The following is a 10,306-nucleotide window of genomic DNA, read 5'->3' as shown; positions in this document are numbered from 1 at the left end:
TTTGGTTACAAGATTTTACATCAGGTATAAAGATAACTGATGTGAAAAATATTTATCAAAGGATTTTACATCAGGTTTTATAACAATTTGATGTGAAAAAAATTGATTTAGTAATTTTACATCAGACATTTAATTCCACTGATGGGAAAAATAACGCGGTGGCAGTTTCGTAAATAAGATGAAATTGTGTTATAAGGGATTTTACATCAGTCCATTAAGAAACCGATGGGAAATGTTTTACATAATGGGCCTTTATATCGGTCCTTTAAGAAACCGATGGGAAATGTCTCACAGCATGGGCCTTTACATCGGTCCATCTAAAAACCGATGGGAAATGTCTCCCATCATTTTTCACTAAAACCCTAGCCTCCTTTCCAACACAAACAATATTTCGTTGTTTTTTCTTTCCAAGATACAGTCGCTGCCAAAACTTCCTCCGACGAAGCGACCTCCTCCGAGACCCTACCTCCTCCGACGAAGCGATCTCTTCCGAAGACCCTACCACCAACGACGACCACCATCCTACCGTCACGACCCAACCTCCGACGATGACCACCATCCTGCCGTCACGACCATACCTCCGACAACAACCACCCTTCTGCCGTCACCACCCTTCGACCTTCTCAGGTACAATTTCAATGTTTTTGCTTCCTGTGCCGTTTTCACAAGGAAAAAATAGAACAAGGGTTTTTGATTTTATTGGATTAACGTTACTGGGTTTGTTTTGATTTTCTGTATTGCTCAACATTTTGGATAAAGTTTCAATTTTTACCTTGTGTGAAAATAATGTGGGGTAGGTGGCGGTGTTCCAGTGGGGGTTTTAGATCACTGAGCAAAAGAGTATCTTCTATTGTGAATTTAAGTCATAGCAATGAGAAAAAGGTTAATCCTTTTGGTCCTTATTTGTTAGATTTAAGGGTTGTTACAGTGACATGTGGAAGGGGAAAAGGGGTTGAATATTTGTCAGTTTTGATGAACCAGATGAGGAGGGGTTTTTCATCATCTTCCTGTGCCGTTTTCACGACTTGCTCTGCCATTATAATCTGTATCATAATATTATAAAATAAAATAAATCAAACATAAATTAGAGAAGAGGGATGCAAGTTAGAAAGATGGAGAAGAATTACATCTAATAATGGGAAATCATAGATTTTCTTCTATTGAAGTAGACAGTAGTGATGGTTTTCTACGCAAAATAGATTGAAAACTATCTAAAATCAAAACAAAAATTAACTAGTTGAAATCATAGATTTTCTTTCTGTTCCGTTTCCACCATCTTGCTCTGCCATTATTAAAATAGTTGTAATTCCTTGTCCTTTCCTCCGGTTGTGACTCGATTGATCTATATAATATAATATAATAGTATCTAAAAAGCTACATTACACATTTAGCTATAAAAATGTATGAGATTAAAAAGTAGAAAACCAATATATAATTGTTTTACTTAAAATAATTCCATGGTAAGAAGTTGAATGTGATTTGTGTATACTGTAACATGCTGATTACCATTCCATGATAAATTCATTTCAATAAATATGTATTGACAACACACACATCCTGTTATTCTCCTATTCGGTTTGATTGTATTCAGCAGCAAGTAATAATTGTTCACATAATCAATTTTATCACATAATCAAATAATATATATGAATGAATATATATGAATGAATATTAAAATAGCATTGGAAAAGAAGAATAAGATGAATAAGGTGATTTCTATCAATTATTGATATGTTATTTTGATTTTTGTTGCAGGCAACTTTTATCTCCGCGTTTATGAATCTCAAGTCAGGATTATCCATAAATGCTCGTGTGTCTTTGAGGTATGATTTCATCCTTAATTTTGAATGTGTCTTTACTATATCATTGTTTAATAGCATTAGACTAAAGAAATTTATCTTGAAAATAGTTTTGCGAGTGAATAGGATTTTAAGTCTAAATCATACATTTATCTATGTAGACGTGAAGTATTTAACCATATATGATGAAAAATATGTGATGAAAAATATATTGGATATTGTGTCTGCCAATATAACCGAATCTTGGATGAAGGTAATAAAAAACTTTACTTTGTTATTTACTTTGTGTTTTGCAACGGGCAAAATGTTTCTTTGAGTTATATAAAGATTAAGATTTATCTGATGAAAAATATGTTGGATATTGTCTCTGCCAATATAACTGAATCTTGAATGCAGGTAATAAAATAATTTTAATTTGTTATTTTCAAAGAATCTTGCGTTTCTTGCGTTTTAATTTGTTATTTTCAAATTATATAACCGAATCTTGCGTTTTACAACTTAATGTGAATTTTCAAAAAATAACTCTATATTGTTATTTACGTATTGTAGGTATTTGATGATCCTACATAATTAACACAGGATGATTTGTATGATTTGTGATTCCGTTTGGAAAAATGTTTCTTTGAGTTGTATAAAGATTAACCTTTATCTGGTGAGTTATATTGAATTGTCAATATTTTTTATTCGATCTAGTTTCTCGACTTTGGTGTTGTATGCTGATGTTAATTAGTGTTATTGGTTTATTCTCAGGTAAAGTAATTTTGGTGTTGTCTTCAGAAACCACAACTCATCTTCATGTTGGTATTTCAAGTGCGCGAAAGGACTTAAATAGTTGGATATTTTGTTGTTTTGTTATTTTGTAGTAGTCTACCATGTGTAAACTTTCTTATACTGTAGTACACTTGTGTATCCTAGATTAATACTTTTGTTAATTTTGTAGAATATATATATATATATATATATATATATATATATATATATATATATATATATATATATATATATATATATATATATATATCTTTGCTATTTGGTGCAATAAAATTATATCCTTCATTGGTTAGAAAAATATGAAAATAGTGACCTAAATGTGGTCTGTGTGTTGTGGAAAAATGTGTAAAATAGCGACCTAACTTTGGTCTGTGTGATATTTAAAAGTTATATGGAAAATTAGGTACAAAAGAAATTACAGGTTAAAATAGGAAAAACAGCCATTATACGCTTAAAAGCAGATAACATATTACATCAGGCAAAATGGAAAACCGATGTAAAAAGCTATCTATTACATCAGGCATACTGGAAAACCGATGTAAAAAGTGTCTATTACATCGGGCATACTAGCAAACCGATGTAAAATATGGCGTATATATATATATTTTTTAACTCTTGCATTATTTTTCACATCAGACGTCTGAATTTAACCGATGTGGTGTGTTAATTTTTCACATCGGGCCAAGGCCCGATGTAAAATGTCTCTGACTTATTACATCGCATGGCTTTACATCGGGCATGTGCCCGATGTAAAAAGTACTTTTCGCCTGATGTAAAAAGTACTTTCTGCACTAGTGATTTGATAACATTCCAACTCTTAACATTTGAAAGAAATTTGTAATATGCTCACTCAAAATGAAGACACATTCAAATTTTCATAAACTTGATGAACTTAACTCGAGATCAAACGAGGGAACTCCAATATGAAGTGTCATATTTTGGGGAAAATTAGGGGTGTTGCAAACTAAAATACATATAAAAATTGATTCAAAAATTTGTTATAAATTGTTAGATCGTGTTGTAGTTAATTTTATGTTTAAATTATCTTGAAGATGAGGGTTCAACTCCTAATAACAATTTTTTTTGAAAAAGGGAATATAAAAATTGGTGGAAATAAGGTAACATTTACTACTTGATCATATATATATATATATATATATATATATATATATATATATATATATATATATATATATATATATATATATATATATATATATATATATATATATATATATATATATATATATATATATATATATATATATATATATATATATATATATATATATATATATATATATATATATATATATATATATATATATATATATATATATATATATATATGAAGATGAGAGGTGTAGTGACTCCTTTCCATCACTGTTAAAATCCACATCTACCAGCTGGCTGATTTTATCTCACATCCTATTTGTAGGGTTGACTCATGTGTCTCTCATATTAAGATAATATAAACATTTTATAGAAAGAAAGGGACACATAAATTTCTATCTCTCACTAGCAGCTCGAGTTTGTTCCTCATTTTTCATAATTTATTCTATTTTCAAGCTTATTTCACCTCTCTATGATATCAATTCTAAGAAGAGTTGTAACATTAGACCAACCGTCACTATATATTGTCTTTGATCTCTATTTATGTTTTATTGTTCTTTCTCCTCATTCTATTATTTATTTGAATGTGAGTATTTATACACGTTTTTTAACAAATGATACACTATTGAGCTTCATGCTCAAATTATTCTCAATCGAACTTTGATTTTTTAGGAACCATTTTAAAAGAAAAAAAAAAATTAAAACTCCAAATTTTATAGATAAAGAAAAAACTACATCATATCTGATGCTATTAAATAAAATTTGAAAAAAAATTAACAAATTGTTGAGTGGTGGGTAGAATATTAAAAAACCTTAACTTTTCAATTAAGAGTTAAAGTATAATGTCAAGTCAACTTCAAAAGGTAGATATATCTCACCTTACCATCTCAACCATCTCAACAATGTGAATCTAAAACAATCATTTGAATATCATTGTAGTATCTAAAAGCAATGAAAAGATGGTATACCAAATTGTACAATATGTCACCATTCAATGAATAACTTTTCAAATTTGTCAAAAAGAAACAACCTAAACAAACAACTTAACAAAAGATAAAGGACAACCCTAATTATTGATGGATCCATAAACAATCAATGACAAAACAACACAAACAATAATAATAATATTTAATGATAACAATAATAATTAGGTAAAAAGGCTTCATTGTCATTTCCAATTTCTTTCATCTACACAATTACTACCCAAACATATTTTTCTCATAAAAGTATACAAATGGTTGATAGAAAAGGAACACTTTCATATCCTAGATTTCCCCTGTTTTTCTCTTATATGTCTCCCATACAATGTTACATTCTCTCTTTTGAAAGTTACATCATCTTGGAAACATGGAATGCAACATTTTAATCTATCAAACTTTCTCAAATTCCTTCTTCTTTTTTTGAGACTTGGAGTGACAATTTCTGTTGGTAAAATAACTAGTTAGTGGTGACACTTTTCAAATAAAATATTTATTAAAAAAAATCCTCCTCCTTTTGATAATAGAATACTCCACTTGTGATTTCCATGCATGTTTACTATCTTCCAACTCCAAACTATGAATATGTATTTTCTTTTTTTACAAACCAAGGAGTATGTAGTAGAGAAGAGTAATTGGAAGAGCTATCAACATCCCAAATATAACCCTGTAAATCAATTCATTAAAATAATTAATCAACTTCATTTGTACAAAATATGATTTATAAGCTTAACATGAAAATAAAAATGTGAATGAAAAATAAATAAGGTTTAATTTCTTACGCTGTACTAAGAATTGCTGGATGAACATTGTACTCTTTCGCAAACACGAATGGAACAATTCCTTGTGGAAGTGCGGCCTATTTTCAACGGAAATAATAATTAGTTACTACATGTTAACAATCTCATAATTTCACTATGAATTCGAAATTAAAATCTATTACAAAGAATTTAATTGAAATTTATTAATCACTCAAAAAATAATAGAAGTAGATAATTAACCTGGACAATGGCTACATGAAGGAGGGTACCCCGGAGGCCGACAGCGATAGAAGCAGCTGCCATTACTGCTGGACCAGTAAGGAATCTAATAGCCATGGCAAATGAGGCAACAGAATTTCCACATGCAATTATCTTGGGTTGAAGAGCCATAAACAAACCTAAATCAAATAAATAAATATTACTAAATCAAACTCTAATAAGACTTCTACGTCGTATAATATATGACTTGAATTTGTGTTCATAAATAAGATGATATTCATATAAGAGTATCGCTATCAAGTCTAGCCCACAATTCTAAGATGATATAAGAATATCGCTATCGAGTCAGCCAACATTTATTTCAACAGGACATTGATAGTGAGACAGGGTGTAAAAGTATTTGAAATGAGAGAACAAAGTAGTTTGAAAAGAAAAGATGATTCTATTATTTCAACCACTATGGTTAATTAGGGTGGCAGTCACCACCAACATTGTCAATTGTGTCTGAAGAACGAGGTAACTTAGTTTGAAATTGGGTCCCATATGTCGGAGACAAACATCACCAATATAATGGATGGTTTACATGCTTTGCCCCCAAATCCATGCTTCATACCTACTCACCCATATTCAATCATGTGGGATTGCTCTATTCTTTTTACTTTACTACTACTTTTTTAATTTATAATTATCAACCTATAAAGTTTCCAAAAAGATGTCACATTTTATAATTATCAACTAATTTAATGATGTTTATATAAATAAAATAAATAAATAAATGAATTTTGCTACCACTGACCTAAGCTAAACATAGCCATTCCAAGACCAGCATCAGACAGTATGGAAATTGATTTCTCTACTATTTTAGGCATATGAACACCCCACCTGTAAATAACCAATAAAAATAATTGTAACTGATTTATTGTAATAATAAAAAAAATGAGAAGAAGAAAAACAATAACTATTTTCTCTTTGAAAGTTTGTATCCGACTTTGCGTCCGACTATTGATGGCTGATAAATTACTCAATCCAAACATACCTAAATGCAACAAGGGACCAAATGAGACCAATGAGACTTGAATAAGTGTTGGGATTGCGGATAAGTTTCCTCCAAACCATAATGAGTATGAGACGAGTCATGACACTCGCCGGAGGCATGAGTTTTCCGACACCAGAATCGGCCACTCCGGTGGCTTTTGGATGGATATCTGGTGTTGCATTGCTACTCAGCTTGTTAGGCCCATTAGGCCCTTCTCCAACTTGTTCTTCTCCCTTCACTCCAATGAACTTGAAATCCTCTTCCCCACCAAGTTCCCCTAAAAATTCATCATTAATTAATCACATTTATTCACAAAGATAAAAAAAAAAACTTGATTAAAATTTATCAAAATTTAATGCATTAAAATACTAATTATTCTGAAATTAGCTCAGTTAATAGTTTAATAGTTGCGTAAGAAAATTCGACTGCACAGACTCACGTTCGAACCCGTGACATCTCATGTATATATATGCAGTATTCATTTTAAAAGGAACTAAAGAAATCAAATTGTTACCTTTGTTATTGATTTCACCATTTTGATTGTGTTCATCAGCAACCACCATCCTGATCTCTTTAGCACCCTCTTCCGACTGTTCCGAATTTCGGAAGGCATTGAGACCGGCACTTTCCGAAACCGGCGAAGCGCTTGAGCTCCACACAAACATGTGCAATTCCTTAGCATCCTGAGAGCCCTTAGTCTGCAATGAAACCTGTTGCTGTTGTGGCTGCTGCACCAAATTTTGACTCTTCACAGTTTTCGCAGTAGAAGAGAATTCCGGATTCGGCGCAGGATATGAAGCAGGCGCAGATTGCGCAGGATAAAACCCGAATCTCGGAGAACTTGCGCCATTTTCTTCGAAATTCGACGGTCTAGGAGTTGGCCCTCTAGAAGACTGAACAGAATACAAATCATTGTTACCAAAATTGGAATGTCTTGGTTGATACCCCATCATGGAGTAAAACTCGGCATGGTTGAAATTAGACCCTCTCGGCGTGGAGCTGAGACTATAAATCTCAGCTCCAGTCAAATTCGACGGTCGCGGAGTAGTCATCATAAACGACCTCCGCGACGCGTTAGATTTTCTCACAGTCACATGTAACTTCCCATCATCGCCAACAGAAGCATCAGTTTCAAGAAAATCCCTTCCATCGAGCGAAACAACGTCCGAATCGACCTTAAACGAGACAATCGAAGCCGCGGTTTCCGGAAACTGTTCCATGATTAAAAGCTTAGCACCACGGTACTCAAAAAGGAATAACAAAAGAGTGTACCATATGATACACTGAAGAACCACAACCTGAACCATTAAGGTTCCGGAATAATCACCATACATAGCAATCAGAAGAGGAATCCCCATAACCAAAGTGTTTGGAAGTGTGGACAATGAGAAAATGGTTATCATCCATTCTAAGTTTCCATTTTTAGTAAACTTAGTCCATAGCGAAAGCGCGAAAAGCATGATGATTTTCTGAAGTGTGTCTGCTGCTATGAATCTGAAGTTCATTTCGTATGGATTATTGGACGAGATGAAATGGAAAGAGAGGAGAGGGACGGCGAAAACCGCAACGAAACGGTTTATGCCGGAGCATTGATCGGGTGAGAAAATCTTCCACCAACGGACGGAACCGTAGGCTAAGATCATAGCAACGTATAATGGAACCACTGCTGTTAAGACAGTGTATAGATCTTTGAATGTTATCATTTTTTGTGGTGTTTTTGAGTGAAGGTTTAGTGTGGCATGTGAGAAAGAGGAGTGAGGGGAAGAAAACGGTTATAGTTAGTTAAGTAGGAGTTGGAAGGAGATGTCTGGAAAATTTTGGTGGGTACTGTGGAGAGTAGTACTTGTAATGGTACTGGTTTGGGAGATTAAAGAGAAGGTGTCAGAGAAAGTGAGAGTGAATTTTGTAATTGTAGAGTACAAATGTGTGACTTGTATAGTGTGTGTAGGGTATATATAAGCACATTCAAGAATGGATATATCATCTATTTTGTTAACATCTTTTTTATACGTTATTAAACAGCTAACCGCTCTTGAATATGTTCTTGAATGAGATGATAAGCGTCTCTTTTTTTCTTAATTAAAATCTCAGTAATTTAAATGAATTTTTATAAGTTATGAATGAATCATAGGGTTTTAGGCAAATGAACATTGATGAAGGGACTTATATGGAACAATAAAAAATTTCAATAAAAATTAAAGGAATTAAAATTAAATAAAAATTAGAAACCTTTTTGAGGACGTGTAAGATAAATTATTATATAGACTCTTAAATTTAATTGCAGTCTCATAAAATATTTCATCCAAAAAATGTTGACAATTTTATTATGACTAAACATTTTGATTTTAATTTGTTTGTTTGTTCCAATTTTATAATAAATATATACCTAAAATATCTTAGATAAAATTGGTGATTACTTTTTGGCCTCCTTTATATTTTGGTATAAATGATGATATAAATAGATGTGAGTTTTATAGATTTATTGGATTTTGGATAGATAATATAAGTGTTTAACTTGTTAACTTAAAATTAATGTAAAATTAAGTGTAGCTTATAGATTGGTTTGGTGAAGATAGTAGGGGACCATGGAAAGTGAAACCATGAGGTTGGGCCCAGGGTACCCGTGTGAATTGGGTTAGGATGTGACTATAAGTCATGGTTATGTTAACCTACATTGGTTAAGATGCATGGAAAAGGTTGCTATGTGTGTGTATGGGGTCAGTTTGAGAATTGGGATTGGAGAACCTATTGTTTCTTCTTTCTCTTTCAAGTTTTAGCACATTTTTCAGTCCCAAAAAGGACTTTTTTTTGGGACTTTTGTAAATTAAATTGAAAAGTGGGATGGGAATTTGTAAGTAAATCTCTGAGAAAGTTACGAGATTGATTTATATGGTAATGCGAAAATACTACAAGGGACTAATGTAATACAAAATTTACATATTGTTGAAGATATCGAAAATAAAATGACATAAAGGTAATTTTGAAGATTTTCACTTTAGATGAGATATGCTTTCCACATTAGATGATATATAATTTTTAATGTATATCTATAAGTATGGACAATCATTATTTAAAATAAGTTGATTTTGTAAAATATTAAAGTTTAATTTAAATTTTAAAATGACATAAAGTTTACCTAAGATTCAATTGACTAGCTTTTATAAGATCAATGTTAACGTGTTACTCAAATCACAATGCAATTGTCATATTTCATTTGTAAGGGTGTGTGCGCGGATAGTTTTGCATTCTATGAGATATGGTTCAAACATATATTTATAAGTGGGAACAATCACCTTTTAAGATGTTTTTTAAAGTTGAATTAAGTTCAATTCAAAATTTAAGAAGGTAAAAAATTTATCCAAAATTTATGAGCTACTTGCTATTAGTCTACTAGCCAAAACTACTACTTATATGACTATCTCAATTCTTGCAACTAGAGCAAAACTTCTCTGAAGTCGAGACCATGCTTTTGTAAGAACCCCTGTGTAATAAGCTTTGCCTTGTGTTTCTAAAGGGAACCATCTAGGAGACGCTTCACTTTGTAGACATATTTGCTTATAATGGGCATCTTATGTTATGATGAGGAGATTAGGTTCCCTTTTTTATTCTTTTATATTACCTTAATTTCTT

At 31.7% G+C, this 10,306-nt stretch overlaps 1 protein-coding gene and 1 long non-coding RNA gene across 2 annotated transcripts; one reads left to right on the top strand and one right to left on the bottom strand.

Annotated features, from left to right (window-relative positions):
* The first annotated feature begins 288 nt into the window (after positions 1-288).
* LOC131600321 (uncharacterized) lies at positions 289-2,710 on the top strand. The gene is made up of 4 exons (XR_009283097.1): positions 289-627; positions 1,756-1,823; positions 2,349-2,451; positions 2,550-2,710. It is a non-coding gene; the product is annotated as an uncharacterized LOC131600321 (long non-coding RNA).
* A 2,120-nt stretch (positions 2,711-4,830) lies between these two features.
* On the bottom strand, positions 4,831-8,617 carry LOC131595972 (auxin efflux carrier component 3-like). The gene is made up of 6 exons (XM_058868512.1): positions 7,191-8,617; positions 6,677-6,953; positions 6,437-6,522; positions 5,662-5,819; positions 5,443-5,519; positions 4,831-5,327 (listed from the first exon to the last, which is right to left on the bottom strand). Exons 1-6 carry the CDS (start codon positions 8,377-8,379, stop codon positions 5,261-5,263), a joined length of 1,854 nt encoding a protein of 617 aa, XP_058724495.1. The 5' UTR covers positions 8,380-8,617; the 3' UTR covers positions 4,831-5,260.
* Positions 8,618-10,306: the final 1,689 nt, after the last annotated feature.

The sequence above is a fragment of the Vicia villosa genome, linkage group LG4 (genome assembly GCF_029867415.1).
Source record: "Vicia villosa cultivar HV-30 ecotype Madison, WI linkage group LG4, Vvil1.0, whole genome shotgun sequence".
Classification (NCBI taxonomy): domain Eukaryota; kingdom Viridiplantae; phylum Streptophyta; class Magnoliopsida; order Fabales; family Fabaceae; genus Vicia; species Vicia villosa.
This window is presented reverse-complemented; position numbering and strand designations above follow the sequence as displayed.

What these genes read in the sequence shown, in the direction of transcription:
- LOC131595972 (XM_058868512.1), bottom strand. Translation starts at nt 8,379, where the DNA reads ATGATAACATTCAAAGATCTATACACTGTCTTAACAGCAGTGGTTCCA. An exon ending in TGGTGAAATCAATAACAAAG is followed by an intron (nt 6,954 to 7,190) that starts GTAACAATTTGA and finishes ATGAATTTTTAG; the next exon opens with GGGAACTTGGTGGGGAAGAG. An exon ending in TTCATGTAGCCATTGTCCAG is followed by an intron (nt 5,520 to 5,661) that starts GTTAATTATCTA and finishes CGTTGAAAATAG; the next exon opens with GCCGCACTTCCACAAGGAAT.